At 39.2% G+C, this 18329-nt stretch overlaps 1 protein-coding gene across 1 annotated transcript; it reads right to left on the reverse strand.

The window, feature by feature from the left end:
• Positions 1-9313: 9313 nt before the first annotated feature.
• Positions 9314-12422, reverse strand: id4 (inhibitor of DNA binding 4). The gene is made up of 3 exons (XM_038282853.1): positions 11748-12422; positions 11233-11299; positions 9314-10544 (listed from the first exon to the last, which is right to left on the reverse strand). The coding sequence occupies exons 1-2, from the start codon at positions 12147-12149 to the stop codon at positions 11252-11254; spliced, it is 450 nt and encodes a 149-aa protein (XP_038138781.1). The 5' UTR covers positions 12150-12422; the 3' UTR covers positions 9314-10544; positions 11233-11251.
• Between the last annotated feature and the right edge of the window lie 5907 nt (positions 12423-18329).

Consider the following 18329-nt stretch of genomic DNA (forward strand, 5'->3'; position numbering starts at 1 on the left):
GCTAAACTTTCCTTTAATGTTTGAGAGACATCCCTACAAAATAAGAAATGTTTCTCTTTGGCCTTAACCCTCCACTCTATGTTAGCCTACCCTTATTAAACATTTACCAAAATGCTGCTTTTATGAACCATTTTCCTTGGAAACAAGATTAAGATCTATTAATTTAAAACTAATATCTAATCAGTTTTTTTGAAAAGATGGTAGTTATCAGTATTAACAGATTAAAGACCTTTACAGGTTTCCGTTAAGAAGCAACATTGGTAAGGCTACTAATGATTTTCCCATAGATAATGGACTGTTTGACGCTTTCCTGTTTCTTTGGTGATTTTTTTTATAAAATATTATCACAGAAGATTTTAAATGTCAGAGTAATCAAAGCAAGAAGAAAACCCTAGTTCATCATCTGATATTTGTCAGATAGATTCCATTATATTTATAATTAGTCTTCTGGTTGCACTAGGACAGGGTTCTGCCACCATCGGCTTCGGAGCCAAAAGTGGCTCGTTTGACCATCAATAATGGCTCCTAAAAGTGACTAAAAATGTTAAAGAATCAAAAGGTTTTCTTATTAATATGGTATTATAACGCAAACTCGTGTTTGAAGCTTCAGAAGATTTTCAAAAAATTTCTAAACGGAACTTTTACCAAACAATTTATGTTAAAATAACCAATAATGTGTATCATTTTCCAGGTTATGGACCCCCAAACTGATGGCGAGATGGAGCGGGGACCCCCTAATCATTTATATTGTATGAAACTGTGTCCTGGTCCTATAGTCAATCTATTACAGAGGGATCAATGTTACAAAAGTAATTTCACCCTGGGATTATCAAAGTATTTCTGATTCAGATTTCTCCTTGATTGGACAGGTGTTGCAAATGAGACGGTGCCCAGCTTGAAAGAGCTCCTGTGTGTCGCTGAATGTTTGCATTGATGACTAAAGGAAATCTTCTGCCTCCATTTATCTGTTTACTACAGTGTGTTGAATTCATGTTAATGTGTATTTAAAGACATTCAATTATTTAAAAAAATGACTGGTGGGAAAGTAAAAAAAATTGAATCAACCAAAACTTTCTTGACCCCCATGCAGTACCTCTGTTGACCCCCTAGGGGTCAAAGACCCCCTGTTGAAGACCTCCACCATGTACTAATAATATACTGGCTTGTTTTATTATGTTGATGTCTTGTGCTTAAATGACACCAGTAGTTTAACTGAATTGTACTTTTGCTTCTTGTTTCTAATATTAAGCAACCTAAATGCATTACATTTCCAACTGATTATATTGTTTCAATAATATAATCAGATAAAAAAAATGTATGTTTTGCAAGTTATGCCCAGCTGGTTGAAACATGTGTGGGGTGCTAACAAAAGAATAACCATTTAATTAAATGGCTTTGGGAGATTGAAAATCGTTTCATACAGCAACACTTGGTCTTTTATTAATTGCGAAATACTGTAACCGATTTTAATAATTAACTAAATCCAACTGCATTGTTCAAGAACTATGACTGATTTGGAATTTATGTAGTTGACTTTGAATCTGCCTGCATAAGAGATAACACCAGATATGAGTGTTTACACTATTAAATGTGGTGATTGATGCTAAATCAGAAGCTAAAGAGCTTGTAAAGATGCTGGCTAGACCTGTTAAAATAGTGTGATTGTCCGCATTGAAATGAGTCCTGTACCAAGATGGGATTGATTTAATAATATGGATAACAGATGGTATAGAATAAGACAGCATATGGAAACGTAGAGATCACTGAAAAAGAAAACCAGCCATTAAAAATTCTACATTAAATCAAGGACATTGAAATCCAATTTTAAAATAATTCTGCAATTGGTCAGTAATTTTTTTTAGCTTTACTCCATTTACCTTTTCCATAACTCTTCTAGTCCCTGAAAACAATAGCAAGCAGATCAACTCTCTCATTGGTTAAACTGCCACACTTGGTTAACAAAATAAGGGAGTTGGTTGCAACTTAGGAGCAACTGTGATTGGTTAGAATGGTTTCAATCTATTCAGGGACAAGAAGGTTAATGGAAAAGGTCAATGTAAAAAACAAAAAGAACCAAAAACCAGTGAGAGCATTGAACTAACAGATTCTACGGAGTGGGAGAATAGAGATAGAATGAAGCAGAATGAAATGCAATGTGCAATATCAAAATGTGCAATGGAAAATGTTTTTCAAATTGAATTTCAAATTGCATGATTTAAATGTTAAATTTGAAATTGGCTGGTTTTCTTTTTCAGTGACTGACTTGGTCCTCCATACCATCACAGCATAATCATAAGTGATCTAAAACAGGTCCATTATAGTGTGGTTTGATGTCAGACAGGGGAAAAATCAGCTTTAATCAGTTTTATTGTGCACACTGCTGAAAAAAACAACACCTTTACACTTTGGTTAAATGCAGCCAGTTTGGTCTTTAGAGGAAAAAAACCTGTAAACTAAGCCTCGTTAATTAAGCTCATTAGGTGAACAGAAACCTGTTTGATTGGAGGCAGTTGGAGCCCTTCCGCTCTGATGCAGCAGCGGTATTTAACTCACCATATTGGCTGTCTGATGGCTGCACCTCAGGGTCATGTTCTGTGACATGGTTGTTGTCCCAATGCCACCCTCACACACACACACGCATACACACACACACACATCGTAAGGGTCTTGGCAGACCCCTGCTTTTCCCCTCTCTAATCACTGTGTTCTCCAGGGGGCATGCAGCCATTCTCACTGCTCTTTGTAAAAGCTTGGCATTTGTCTGAGATCTCATTTCTGTAATTCATCGCCCGTCTCCTGGGAGGCAGGGTTGGCACTGCTGATGCCAAGTCCTCCCTCTCTAACTGTTTCGGCTTTTCTTGCTCTGTTTAGCCCCCACGGTTATTTGTTGTTGCCCTGGAAGTGACTCTGACTGCAGCTAAACTGGTGGGTGTACACAATTTAAGCTCATGCGTTTGCGCCTGCCGCTGTGTCTGTAAAGGCTCTTTTCTTGAAACTGAAACGTCAAATGCATTAAAAAATAATAGATCACTAAGGGTTTTGGATTTTCTTGATTTTGGGGATTTTATTTTAAAATGACGAATCAAAATCAATAACACAGCCAAAAAATCTTAATAAGTAATTAACCAAACATTATAATTAGAAAATATCCAGTGCTATTAAATATCCTTTTCCCTTATACAATGCATTAAGTCTTTTCTCAAAATTGAGATAATTAAGATAATAAAATTGATATTTTTCAAAAACAAGCTGAGTAAAATTCTTTTTTCAAATTCTTTTATCTAATGTTAAACAAACTAAACAGACCTGAGAGAAAATATAAATGAAGAAATGATTAAAAAGGAAAGATTTAATTCAGCCTCACTTCTCATCCAATCTCCCTCTGATGCTGTTCTGCTGAAAGTCATTTAGCCCTGTGCAGGCCTCCGCCATGGCCAATCTTCATCCAGAACTCTGCTTAAAATAGATGGTGTTCCACCAACGGTATTTATGCTCCATCAAGCTGCAGCCCTCATCCGCTCCATTTTTACCATCACCCTCATTTTCATCAAACTCCATTCCTGCATACCTCCATTCTGTTTGAGACTTTCCAGTTTGAATTGCCCCAATACATAATATCTGGGTAATTGCCTTGCCCTTTGTGACTATAACTGCCAACAAATATTTTGGATAACTGCTGTTCAGACCATATTACTGAGTGGTTTTTGGCCACGTCACAATTAAGCGTTTTTAACTGTATTTTAGAGCCACTCAGAGGTTGAATTGCAATCCGTCACATAAAGCATGCATGTAGAGACTCCATTTTAACAGGAAGAAACCTCCTGCAGAACCAGGCGGTCATCTGCCAAAGCCGACTGGAAGTCAAGGAGACAGAAGCAAAGACTAACATGGAAGCACTGATCTTGAATACGTTCTATGTTAGAAAAGGTGATGGTAAGCTAGCTCCTTAGGTAGCTCTGTCTGGGAAAGAAACAATTCAGCAGCTATGAGTCATTTGCACATTACCACCCTGTTTGAGTCTGGTGGGTTTTTATGTGTTTGAAATGCGTTGTTAGTAAAAGAGCAGATATAGCATGTATTCAGTCTGCAGCATATTTTTCAAAGGGTCTTGATGAGAGATATTTTAGACAGCACTTTATGTCATTTCCCCCCCCTCCCCTCTGATGTCTCACATTAAGTTCGACCAGCAGTGCTTTTCATTTTGCTCTGGTTTCTTTTGAATCATCTTAAATCCTCCTGAGTGAGCGGAGGATGAGCTCTTGGAGTGATTTCAGCATCCCTCATTCTTGGTTTCTCATTGTGATTCCATTCAGTTCCAAAGCCTTCAGAAATGGCTTTGAAACCTGCTCCACACAGATTGATGTTACAGACTTGTTTCATGTCTGTTTTTAAACTTCTTTAGATAAATGCCTTAAATGTGGCTTTGTGATTCATTTTGGGAAACTTCTTGTTGTCAGCTGGGTTCTATTGAAGTGACTCTCCTGACTCTACACATTTAGCATTCATCATATCTGCATGTGGATTATTAGACTAACCTAAAGAACAACAACAAACAAATAAACTAGTAATAAAAGTGCATTTATCTTAAACATTAGTTGTTGTTTTTTTCAACTAGCCATACAGGTTTGGATGCCATTTTCCCCCTAATAAATAAAATGATAATATCCAAACCGCTTGCTGCATTTTTATTTTTGTTTGTTATCAAATTTTGTCTGAAGGCCTAAAACAGTTTAATGTGACTAAAAAGCAAATTCAAAATACACCTATAATGTGTTGAATAATTTTCACAGATTAATATAACTGTGATCATCCAGGAATAAAAAGATCAACACATCTTGATTGAGTTTAAAATGTTGCCTCATTTCTTCAGTTTCTCTCTTTTAATGTGGGAAAAAAAAATGAGCTTTAACATTTCTGTTCCACTGTGAAGTCTGCCGCCTGCACAGAGCTCTGTACTTAAATCTAAAGGTACAGGTTAAATTGCTGCTTCTCCCATTTTGTTTATGAGTAAACGGCTGTTGGTGGCAGAGATTTTAAGCTAATAGCTGCTTTAAATAGCTGCAATTAGAGAGTAGCATGAGATATTTAATCACTCTAGACCAATTAGTCTGTAATCAAGTAGTGTCCAAGAGCGAGCACGTTTCTGTCCTCTACTGTTCCTCTGCAAGCACCCGCCATATATTTCTCTGTGCAGGGAAGAGCAGTGATTAACACGCAGGGATATAGGCCCCCGTGGAACGCTGTAATGTGGAGTTAAATCAGGGAGAGAAGGAGGCGAGACACCGTGGCTAAACCTGTTATTGCAGTTTAACATATGCGGAAGGTTAATTTAAGGCAGAGACGATAGCGAGCATCCTCGCTTTATGTGTTTGTGTTAAATTTGTGAAATTAGAGGCTGGGTGTTTCTGTTTCTGCAAAGAAAACAGCTGATTTGCTTTTCTTCCTCTTGGTGGTTCCAGTCCAGAAGAGGAGGAGGAGGAGGTGGTTAATGAGCACATCTGATTTATTCAGGAACTGTTATGGATTTTTTTATCATTTTGTTATGAAGCAAAGCTATAAAAGAAAAAAACGAGTGATGCATATATAAGAGAATGAGAGTGTGCATACTCACACCTGTGCAAACAACTGGCTCCACTAGTCCTCTTGTTTTGTTAGTAATAATACTGTGCTCACAATGACATTTCTGATTGACTGATCGTGGGGCCGGCCTGTCTACTCCCTCTATCAAGGATGGAAAGTAGGCCGACCAGTTTAGTTTGGACACTCTTATCAAACAGGATGTGATGGTTTCCCACGATCTGGAGCCAAGAGCCCACACACGAGGAGGAGAAGGCTGCAGGTAATTATTTCAGTAAGGAAAAACAGCAACACAACAATAAGGAAGCTTCTAAAAGATACATGAGTTTATCTTAAGTCTTGCTGAAATATTTTAGAGAGCTTTTGTCAGTAAACAGGGCTGGTTAAATGGGGCCCTTAAGGAATTCGATTTGGAAACAGCAGCCACCACAGCAGCAACCTGCTTGTTTGTTTCAGAAATAAAACCTGTTTTACAGTTGAGAACATCTTAAAATTAAACAAGCCAATTAATGTGACTTACTCATTAAACAAATAGCATATTAAACATTTTATTCCGATTTTTTCTTTCTTTGGACTTTAATTTAAAAAAAATACCAAATTTCATCACAGAGTCATTCAAAGCAGGATGGATCGAACATTTGCATCGCTAAAAAATCACTTATGGAAAAGTAATCTGTTACTTTTGTGGATTATTAGCTTTTTTTAAAACAGAACTAGAAAAGAAATATGACAATGAGCTCAGGTACAACAAATTAAAACAAATAAAATTACAGAAGTGGTTGGAATGGTTTACCTGTTCGTGTACAGGCCGCTGAAAATGTCGAGACTTTGCCCAGAACCGGTTTCTATTCTTTGGTGAAACATTTTCTCTTTCTAATGATAGTTATGGAGGATTTTCTCTTCAAGATTTAAATTTATTTTTCCAAAATATTTTCTTTTCACTATTGTTGTATTAGCATTTCATTTAATTGAACTGCACATTACTTTGTCAACATATGTTGTTTCTATGTGCTAAAAGTAAGATTAAAATATTCCACTAAAAGATCAAAATCTATGAGAAACAAACCTCAGATTTTTGCACACAGGCCCTCATCAATCAATCAGAAATGTAAAAAAATTTTTTATTTTGTAATATTTAGCTTGAAATATTGAACAAATTGTGAATCTTTTAAATTTCATATTTTTACAGGTCCATTGTTGCCATGGCGTCGCTAAGCAGTGATTTTATTCGCTAATGCCTTGGGCTGCATGTTTAGATGCAGAAGAAGAACAGAATTAGACATAGCATCGGTTGTTTCTGTGACTTTGTTAAAAACCTTTTTCAATCAACATTTCCGACATTTAGGTAGAAGGAATTTCCGTTGGTTGCTCAAGTAGAGGCATCGATGTATGTTCTGTGCAAATTTGTCCCGTATGATAAAAAATATACATTTCTTTAGGAAGATTTCCAACAAGTCCTGTTGTGAAAATAACGCTCTGTAAAAGAAAGCCTTGGCTTCAGGTGTGGTGACTGTCAGCTGTAACCCTTGTGTCCCTTAACAACACATTTCCTGTGAAATGAAATGGTGATGCAGTCAGTAAGAGCACAGTCATGCCGTAGGTTGAACTGTTAGGCCTCTGTGAAAACCAGAATATCTTTAATCATATCAGGAAGGTCTAACTGTCAAGCTGGCCACCTGTGCTTTAACACACTTTTTTAACCTTTTATCACTCACAAGCAGACAGCCGCACACTCACATTTCACATCACAAGGACAGTGCTTGTCAAGGGCATCAAGGCCAGCTTCCCTTTCTGTGGGCTGTAAACACACACACACCAACACACACACCCAGGTGGCCTGTATGGCCTGCTTTCCCCAGCTGGCCACAGTGGAAATGGGATTCTGAAAGCTGCCTGGAGCACCCACAGTGGGAATCGGTCACCAAGCTCGTTGGTGTCAAGCAGCCCTTTTAACCCGCATTCAGCATGTTGATGTAGGGCTCCGTCTGCAAGAAAAACCTGTGCAGCTTGGTGTGGGAGAAAAAAAAGAGAGGAACTAAATATTCTAAATAAATAATAGCTAAATATTGTTGGATAAATACATTGAAAAAAAAAAGGAATAAGTAAAAAAAATAGACTCCCTATCTCCCAAATGCTTGAAAGCATGAACGCTCACCAGCCTTAAAGTTGAGACAATTTCACACCTAAAACAGAAAAAGCTCCGGCTCATTCTAACAAGCACAAAGGCCTGAGGTACGGCTTCCATGCTTTTAATACCAAAACCTCAGCAGGCATCCACTGCTTTTCTTTTTTAAGTAAAACAATCACAGCCCTTTCTCTTTACTATTGTTCATGTTGCTTTTTTCTCTTCACTTCCTTAAAAATCACACAGCAAGAGAACGAGAACGAATTAGCTGCTATCTCAGGTTAGCCTTGAAATATCTAATGAAATATTGCTGCATCCCAACAGAAACTGCATTCTTTTTTCTAGAAAAAAGTCATTTAAAATAAAAATTCATAAATTATCTGATATAGTTGCAAAGATTTCAGTTTTATGCGAAACAAAAATTCGAGCTCATTGAATCTTTTTGCTGGACGCTAGAATGAAAATCTGTTACGGACCGAAAACAGATTAAAACAAACGTTTTTTATGAGTTAAAAAATAAAATAAACAGTGAACTTTGTGAATATTTGCTTTAAGAAACAGAGGTCGGATTTATTTCTATTTAACGGAAGAGAACTCAATATTCCCATCATGAATTATATAGACTCTTTATACATGTTTATTTCAAAGGCATTTGATGAAAGTTAGAAGAAACTGAAGCGAGCAAAGTAAAGACAGAAACTAACAGGATTTTAACCAGGGTGAGCAAATACAGAAAAATACATAAGAATATTTAATTTACTTACACAGATACACTGCCTCTGAAAGAAATGCCTATTTATTAGTTAGTTAGAAAATTATCTGGAATTATTTGCTTTTTATTGTAAACATTTTTATGAATTAAAAAAAAATATATATAGCTGCTACTAAATTAGCCATGCTCACAAATGATGTTAAGACTTATTTTAATTGTGCTTTTTTAGAGGAAATCTGGTTATTTATTCAGCCGAACCTAAAAATAAGTAAAGGATGACTTTTTTTCATCCAATCAAAAAAATTTCCAAATGTGTCCTTCCTACAGTATAAGGCAGGGGGGGAGTTTTTCCATCCAGCTGACTGGCAACAATAGGCGGGGGAAGGGCAATAATGTGCCACTCTCTGCTCTACACAGTTGGCTTATAAAAGATATTATGAATTATGATCTAAAATCATTTTTTTCTGACTAATTTTTGCACAATTAGCCAGTTTTGATAAAACTAAACATTTTATTTCATTAAGATTTTATTTATAGGACAGGAGCAGTTAGCTGACATATCTTTTGAAACAGTCACTTTTTAGGACTTTACTGCCATAAACACTCAGGCTCACAAACACATCAGAGGCTGGTAAAGGAGGAGTGAGAAGATCAGAACCTGGCTTTCTGCCATCTTGTTTTTAGCACCGAACGTGTGCAGAAGAACTAAAGGAGAAGTGAGAAAATAATAAGCTGAATCTCTAAAACCAGTAAAGTTTGGGGTGTTTTTAGTCAAAGATCGTGTTGGAGTAACATGTTGACCAAAAAACTGGCCTTCTCTGAATGCTTGGTGAAAAACTGGAAGTAATCACCAATCCACCTTAAGATGCCCGATGAGGACAAAACATGACACAACACAGTTCTTCTGGGAAATTTTAATGGTTACGACAACTCCTCTGAAGCCAGTGGTCAAGTCCAACAGTGCAGTAGACCGTAACGTACAAGTTCCCTCTAGCACTGGCAGAGGGTGGTGAGGTAAATTCAGTGCTGAATCTCATCCAAGTTTATACTAATAAAGGCTGCCGACACACCAGCAGGACAATCATCTCAACCGAAACACATCGACTGTTTGTTGAAATGTTTTACCAATTAACAGAAAAGTTGAAACGTTTTCCAATTTTCCTAAGGAAAAACTCAGAGATGATGGTGGTTTTCCCCTCACAGCAGTGCTTTGTAGGGAAATTATTTGTGTGCAGAATCAAATCAATTTTAAGACACTTATTTTTCTTTGAGGGGAACTCAGGGGTGAAAAAAAATAAAATATTTCAGGGGAGAAGCCAAAGAAGGTTGCATGGACACAGCAGTAGCGGCCGCTTCAGTGCACATTCAGCATCTCTGGGATGAGCCTGACATGCTACATTTCAAACTATTTCAAACACTGCAAAGAGTTTAATGATATCATCATGTGAGGACATTATTGGCAGAGCATAAACAAGTTCATTCAATAAAGTGGAAACACCATATTTACAGAACTGCAAAAAAACAACAAGGTTTTCAATAAAAAATATCTTAGAATAATTACAATAGTCTATTTAAGCATATAAGTCCTTTCACATACCTTAATAGAACATTTGTGTCTCTGTATTTACAAGCTTAATTGTCTCGAATCGGAATTGTTCTTCTTTACAAAGTACCAGGGACAGCGTCCCTTTTCAAACACAAATCATCTATTTTAAACAATAGATGTGCAAAACATATACAATGATTTTTTTTTCTTTTTGCAGTGTAGTAAAGCTTTAAACTGGAGCACAATTCACAATCCGTTTTCATTGCTGCTGTAAATTAGTGTCCAAAAAACAACAACAACAAAAAAAAACCTGTGAGAGGATTGGATGCTTTCACAATTTAAAGAAGAAACTGACTAAGGAGATTAAAACAGCCAGAAGGATGAGTCCATTTTTCCTCAGAATCAAAAATAATAATTTCAAAACATGTGGAGGGAAAAATCTGATAAAAATAAAAAGACTTTATTTCGGTTTAGTTTCTCCCATTGGTTTTTGCAAACCCCCCTTGTGACTGTGCCTTCAGTTGGGTGTGAGTTCCTGGCGAAGCTTCGCTGACTTTTGGAGCGGCTCTGCGCTGCCTGCACACCTGTGGAGGGGATGAATAGAGGCAAAGGGAGGGAGGGTGAGCTGCAGAACTCCAGACTGACTGGCGCCACCGACAAAACAGAGTCCATGCTTGATCAACAACCCAAAACAAGCCAGGTCAAACAACAACCACAGCGCTCCTCTGGCTGTTGGGTAACACAGGCGACAGGCAGCCAAAAAGCTCTCAGGAATACTGAAAGACTTCTACCAATGTGTATCTAGATTGACGGCTAAAAAAGCTGTCTCTAAAACCAGCCCCGTATCTGGAATGGAACTGGGATGCAGAGAAAAAAAATACAAAAAAATCAGGAGGAATGAGACACAGAGTGTGTTTGTGTGTGAGAGAGAATGAAAGAGAGGGCAAGCTGAGGTTTTAACCCACTGCTCTTCTCAGATTGCTACACCAGTGACAGTTATTGCTCAAAGCACAGCTGCCTCTGAAGCTGGGGCCAATTTAAATGTTTAAAAATTATTATTTTACCTGACATCTCCTGGCTTCACTTACATCTTTACACCATTTACACGACTGCCATCGATTTAAAGTAGAAACTAACAGTAATCCTGATTTATTAGGCCCAGATTATTATATTTTTTTATGAATTGTGGTAAAAATAAATCTAATAAATTGAATTGAACTCACAGAAACAAATGTTAATATTCCCATTGTAATATTATTGAAGTCAACTTACCAAATGCAGCATTTATGTCTCAACGGCATAAAAGTGAATCTTCTGGTTTTTTCACCATTGTTGTCCTCTGGAAAAAGAAAAAAAAAAAACATGTAACACACAGAGTTTATCAGGACAAGAGTAAAAAAAACCCAAACAACATGATTTTTGGTTGAGTCTGGTATTAACCAGCTATCTCAGCCAGAATAGATTCTCTTCTAGGCTATTGAATGACAAATTGGCCCTATTGTGCGCACTGGAGTGGACTGCAGGCTGAGCCACTCCACGGATCCCGGGATAAGGTGGGCCCCTGACACACCGTCATTATCATGCAAATCATAAAGCCGCAATCAAGTGTTCAACCCGCAGCCGCACGTTAAAGGCCATTTATTTTATGTCTTACAATTGATAAAAGACGGCCTGTTGGTGCAGCACTGGAAGGACAATGACATATAACGGGATGACGCGCTTTGTCTGAGGCGGACGGCGGTCTGACACACGGAGGTAAACCAGGACCCCCCCGGCCTAACCCTTACCTGGTGATGGTCAATGTTGAGCACCGTCAGCGGCGTCCTGTTGGGGTTGGAGGCTACAGGCGGACAGCTCTGCTGTGGCTGCTGCTTCTGAAGGGAAGGGTGCGTCTCCAGGGCCAGCTGCAGGTCCAGGATGTAGTCTATAACATGCTGGAGGATCTCCACTTTGCTCACTTTCTTATCCTGCGGAATGGTGGGCACCAGGCGCTTCAGGCGGCTGTAGCAGTCGTTCATGTCGTACTGCAGGCAGAACAGGTCCTCCTCTTCCATCCTGCACCGGGAGATGTTCAGGCTCTGTTTCGACAGATAGTGCAGGGAGAGCTGGCTGGAGGAGGAGGAGGAAGAGGAAGAAGAGGAGGAGGAGGAGGAGGAGTCCTGGGGGTGGACTGGAGTAACAGCCTTCATCTTCGATAACCGACGGAGGCAGCAATAATAAAACAGCAACCAAAAAAAATCTAACAGAAGCCGTCTGAGTTAATAGTGCGGAGATGGAGAGAGGAGAGGAAACCAAGGCTGAGGAGAAATTCTGCTCTGTTAACGCATCCCGAGGAGCTGCCAGTTCCTCTCAGTTCAGCAGGCGCGCTGTGAGCGCAATGAAAAGACTTGGTTCATTTATAGAGGAGAGGGGAGGCGCCAAGGCAGCAGGCTGACAGATCAGGGAGGAAAGCTGCTCAATCACCGGCAGCCCGCTGCCCACCGACCCCACAGCGGAGCCGAGAAAAAGGCGTGTCTCTCTGCGCGATGCGGTGGGCTGCGATCTGCGGGAGGTGGGTGAGAGAGAGAGGGAGAGAGGGGGGGATAAAAAAGAAAAGACAAATCCAACACAGAGAAGAGGAGTTAGTTGGAGTATGATGAAGCCAAAATCGTCTGAGAGAAAGGAAGTAGCTCCTGACTTTGTCCAAAGGAACTCTGCTATTCATCCAGCCTTCCCAAACACCGAGCCTGAGGTGAACAGCTTTACTGCCTTTTCTATTGATGCGTAATTACGCAGCGCCACGTTCGCATTGATCCCAGGAACACTGGCGATGCCAAACACCTGCCTTTCTGCTCAGTGCAAGGAAAAATCATTCAGTGTGAAAATAAACAGAAAATAAATTATTCAAAGGTGAAAAATATAAAAAATGTTCAGTTTTATATATATTTTTATTTTACTGAAATTCAAATGATAGATTTTATATTCTAGCATCTTCAGTCAGACTGAATAGCAAACATTGAAAGAGGAAGAAGTTCTCACCACTGAGGAGCGTTTTCTTGGGATTTCTGTGAAACTGCATGTAATTAAATCAAACAAATATTCGGACTTGAAGCTTCCACTGTCACTCCCCATCTCTGTTATTGTGCTCCTGCATTCCTCTGACCCCCCCACCACCACCGACCCCCAGTCACTCACTGTGCAGCACCGCTGGGCCGACTGTCTGGCGCCACACAAACCATTCAACCAGGCATTCCTTCCTTCCTTCCTTCCTTCCTTCCTTCCTTCCTTCCTTCCTTCCTTCCTTCCTTCCTTCCTTCCTTCCTTCCTTCCCTTAACAAAACGGATCTCCCACCTTAGAACCCCGTCGGTTTAATGACCCTAAGATTTTATGGAAAACACCACATTCTCCTCTTTCATACAGAGAGGCCTAAATCACTCTTAATTGTCTTTTTTTCTCTCCTCCCATGTCTTCCTCTGTTTTCTGTTGCCATGGGAAGTTGCTGTTCTGCTCACTCAAGCATGTCACAATGTTTGGTTCAGGGACAACTTCAGAGAAATCAGCGGTATCAATCTTCGATGGTAGCCTTCGACAAGTAACATGTGACATAAACGGTTTGTCCATGACAGGATGGTGATAGTTCAGGCTGGAAGGAAAAACAGTCAAGTTGAGCTACAGCAATGATTCACTGGAGCTGTTTATCTCTGAGGGCTAATGGTGAACAAAATAGCAGGTTTCTGTGAGATACTTCTTTTGATACTTCAGAGTATCAAACAGTGCCTTGCTAAATTATTTATTTTTGTACATGTTGTTATAACTCTAGATTTTGTGTTTTATTATGTTTTCATGTACTAAAGTTAAGATTCCTAATCTAAACCCTTCTATTGTTCTAAATGCTGGTATGTTGTGTAAATCCCTTTATTGAGTCACAATGGGGAAATGTACTCTCTGCATTTATACCCATCCCCTTTGGGAGCAGTGGGCTGCCATTGTGTTGTGCCCAGGGAGCAGTGTCGCGCCTTGCTGAGGAACCCAGAGTGGAGGCCGTGGGGATCAAACCGGGTACTTGCAACCTTCTCAGAGCACAAATACACAGCTCTAACCACTAGGCCAACATAATACATCAAATTAAGGATTATAAACCAGTGTTCCAGTCTCAGGTTACTGTTTTTCCTCCTATATTTTGAACCAATTATCTTCACCCAGAGCATGATGCTGCCAACACCATGTATAAAATCAGGAATAATGTTTTCACGGTTATTTAGGATTAGTTTTCAGTCCCATAAGAAATTTAACTCACCAAAATTTTGTTTTTGCCGAATGTTATTAATGTTTTGCAACAACCTGCAAACAGTTCATCTTATGACTTTGGTTCAACAAAGCCTTGCTTTTAGTCATAATATTTATGGAAGACCTGTTGGCAGATTTTCCCACCTAAGCTGCAGATCTCTGCAGCACCTCCAGAGCAATGAGAAACATCCTCACTGCTTTCCCCATTAATGTCCTCCTTGTCTGTAGTTTAGATGGATAGACATGTCTTAGGGTGGGTTCCCACTCAACACATATTTCGTGCCCTTAGTGAATGATTTATACACTTTATCTCTATCCAGAGTGCTGCAAGGCACAATTTTAAGAAGAAGAAAATCATATTCTTGGCAAATACAGTGGAGCGAGAGCCGCTGCACCTGCATACAGTAGTTCAACATGGCCCTTCCCAGTCAGAAGCTGGCAGAAAGACAGCCCACTTCTCTGCAACTCTCAGCAAAATCCCCTCCAACTTAAGTCACTGAACGAAAGGGTCTGACCAGGAGATGATGCTTCTCTTTAGATATTAATGTCCACAAATCATGACAGAAAGAATATTTTAGTACAAAGATCAATGTTTAAAAGGGAATTGTAGGGGACCAGCCAAGGACCAACCAAGGGCCCATAAAGGAAAGTGGGGAAAAAAAGAAAAAAGGGTTAGGGTCAAACGAGATGTGTTTGTTACATATGGAGGAGCGCTGCACAGACCAGCTTTTTTATTCAAAATCAAGATAGAGAACATAATGTTGACAAAGGATGAAATAGGGAAATCTCTTAAGAGGTTTTTTGGTGGTTTTAAAAAAAAGTAGTTTTAATTTAGTTCTAAAAGGACTGTTCATTTTCATCGCGTAAGCCCGGCGTACACGGGGCGTACACGTAGAAGGGGGGGTATTAAGCTCACTATAGTGAACCGCGCTGCCTTGGTAATTTGTGCAATTTTCTGCTGAGGGTCCTAGAAAGAAAGGGCGACGACGTCTTTGGAAAAAGGACGTGGCTTAGCAGGCGTGGCGTCTGCGGTCTGTCAGTTTTGCAGACGGAGCTGCATTTCCCTCATTGCATCCCTGCCATGCTTCTGTGTTTTTTGAGAGGAGGAATAAAAAGAAGAATCCTTGTTTGCGCATGTGCCCTGAGCGATTTGCCCACAAAAGTCAGGAGAAAATCAAACATGTTTGATTTTCTCCCGACCTCCCCATTCCTGATCAGGAGTTGGTCGTGAGAGGCTGATCGGCCCTCGTTACCCCCTGTACACTAGGCGACTCATGATGCACAATCAGGCTGAAAGTCGGCCCAATCGGAAAATTCTCGCACGACTGTATTTCGCCCCGAAAATCGCACAGTGTATGCGGGGCTTTAGGGTTAGCTTACTGCTGTCCTCCTTCTGACAAAATGTCAGCTGTGCAAACGCAAATAAAACTTGCAATTTTTTTGTTTCACATTCATTTTGCACAATTAGTGAGATCCCACTTTGCTTTTGTCCATTAACGGAATATATTTCATCCTCTAAATTTCTTTAAGATGTTGGATTGAATCCTTTTTTGGATGTCAATAATCCATTTGTGCCTTAAATTACGCTACAACTTTCTCTCTAATCTGTCTGCTGTATTCCTTGGTCTGTCTGATGATGTTTGCTAAATGTTCTCTATATAACCTCTGAGGCCTTTACATAGTAGCTTATTTCGTATGCAATTACATCCCAAAGATGGACTCTGTACCAATGAATTGATTTCAGACTGTAGTATACAATTGCTGTAGTGAATTGTTTTTGATTAATCAGAATAGAGGTTAGCTGAATGGTAAAGCACACCAAAATGCTTCTATTGAAAATGTTAAAAACACTGTTGCACCTACTTCACTTTCAGGTGTTCGATTATTGGTTGCTTATGCTATGAAGTCCCAAATTAAAGGTTTGTGGTTTTAACTTCACAATATCTAAAAATGTATAGTATATGGAAAATGTTGCTGTTTTAAGAAGAGAATAGAGTCAATGTGTCTTTGGATTCTGTAATATAAGTGAAGCTTTGTACAGCTAGGTATGGAAGCAGTATTAGGGTCCCTGGAGTTTCTGACTTTAACACAGCCCCCGTGTTTCCTGCACACAGCCATTAGGAAGAAAGGTCTCTAAAGGATGTTTTGGCATCTTAAAGTCTTCTACTTTGAGGGATTATCTGCTTTTACTTTTTAATTAGTTGCTTATTAGCCTGCAGTGGTTTTTGATTTTGGTGGATTACAATATATTCACTAAAGTAAAAAAAAAATGCTTTACATATTGTAAATCATTTCCAAGCAAATCTAAGGTTTAAAAGTCTGGAATGGGGCAAAGTAAAATCTAAAATGTCTTTGGAAAAGGAAACATTGTATTGTCTTACTCTCAACTTAGCACAGTCTTGACATCCATAGTCATGGGCAGAAATTTTAAAGCTGCTTTAACTAAGTAACCTTCCTTAGAACAACCCTGGAAAGAATTTAGTTGGTTTGTAATAAAACAACCATCACATTTTACTGTTCATGTTTAACCAGAACCAGGCTCAGTGTGAGCGACCATCTGCTGAGACCGACTGGGGTTCAAGGAGACGGAAGCAGAGATAGAAAAGGCAGCTGTAAAAGGCGGCCCCGTCCAGGAAACACGCAGCCAGGCAGACGAGCTCCGAGCCAGCTCCCATGTCAGAGGATGAAAGGAGCACATCCAGCCAGTCACAGTCAGAGAAACAGGACTACACTGAAAAACAGGCCGATCTTGAACATCTATAGACAAAGGTGTTGATGGCAGCTGCAGTACTGAGACATCAGTGCTATTCTGCCCACTATATTCCATTAAAGATTAAGTGTGATTATGGCTACATTGTTGAAGACACATGTTTACTGTGACCTTTGGTACTTTGACCTTTTGTGCTTAATAAGTTTCCTATATTCACTTCTTACCTATGTGAGCCTGTCCCCAGTCAGTAGCATGTAGATCATCCAAAATCAAACACATCTATAAACTTTCAACTAGTTTGAGCTAAACCAGAACATGTATTTGCAGATTTTTGTTTTTGTTCTGTTGCAGTTGCTTTGCTGTGCTTCCTCTCTGTTTACTTCATGAGATTGTTCTGACCTCACTTCCCCAAAGGCTTACAGTCGCAGTGACAGGGGACTTTCGCGTGGTAACCAGAGCCTCATTAGTCTACCAGATGGGTGATAACCTGGCAGGTAAAGCTTTCTTTGTTGTGGCTACACAGGCTAGAGTCTACAAACAAGCTACAAAGCAGTGTGAAACAGCGTCAGCTGTAGAAACAAAGTGTTGTGAAGTAAGAGTTGCATGAGCAACATTTCATCATTGCCCTTTTATGGTGTGCCTTTTAATAGATGAGCCATGAACAAAGTGGAAATTGCATGATGTCCACATCTGTGTGAGAGGTTTTCCCTGGAGGCGGTTTAAGTTTCAGAGGGTGGTAACATTTTCACAATTTCAGGAGCAAGAGCTAAATCCTATCTGTGACAGTAAACAATAATAGTAATAGTAATAGCATGAGATAATGCTAAATTATTGGAGTACTGCTACTTTTCATTATTTTAATGCTTTTCAGGCAGAAGAACTTTGTTACAGTACAGGTGCTGGTCATAAAATTAGAATATCATGAAAAAGTAGATTGATTTCAGTAATTCCATTTAAAAAGTGAAACTTGTATATTATATTCATACATTACATACAAACTCATATATTTCAGATGTTTATTTTGTTTAATTTTGATGATTACAAATGACAACAAATGAAAATCTCAAATTCATCATATCAGAAAATTAGAATATTACTGAAGACCAATAAAAACAAAGGATTTATAGAAATGTTGGCCAACTGAAAAGTATGAACATGAAAAGTATGAGCATGTACAGCACTCAGTATTTAGTTGGGCCTCCTTTGGCCTGTATTACTGCAGCAATGCGGCGTGGCATGGAGTCGATCAGTCTGTGGCACTGCTCAGGTGTTATGATAGCCCAGGTTGCTCTAATAGTGGCTTTTAGCTCTTCTGAATTGTTGGGTCTGGTGTATTGCATCTTCTTCTTCACAATACCCCATAGATTTTCTATGGGGTTAAGGTCAGGAGAG

The sequence above is a fragment of the Cyprinodon tularosa genome, unplaced genomic scaffold, assembly GCF_016077235.1.
Source record: "Cyprinodon tularosa strain WSP-4 unplaced genomic scaffold, ASM1607723v1 ctg1040, whole genome shotgun sequence".
Taxonomy (NCBI): Eukaryota; Metazoa; Chordata; class Actinopteri; order Cyprinodontiformes; family Cyprinodontidae; genus Cyprinodon; species Cyprinodon tularosa.

Bases quoted from the DNA above. Each gene is read 5' to 3' on its own strand.
- id4 (XM_038282853.1), bottom strand. From the start codon at position 12,149: ATGAAGGCTGTTACTCCAGTCCACCCCCAGGACTCCTCCTCCTCCTCC. The intron at 11,300-11,747 runs GTAAGGGTTAGG...TTCTTTTTCCAG, and splicing joins TCAACATTGACCATCACCAG to AGGACAACAATGGTGAAAAA.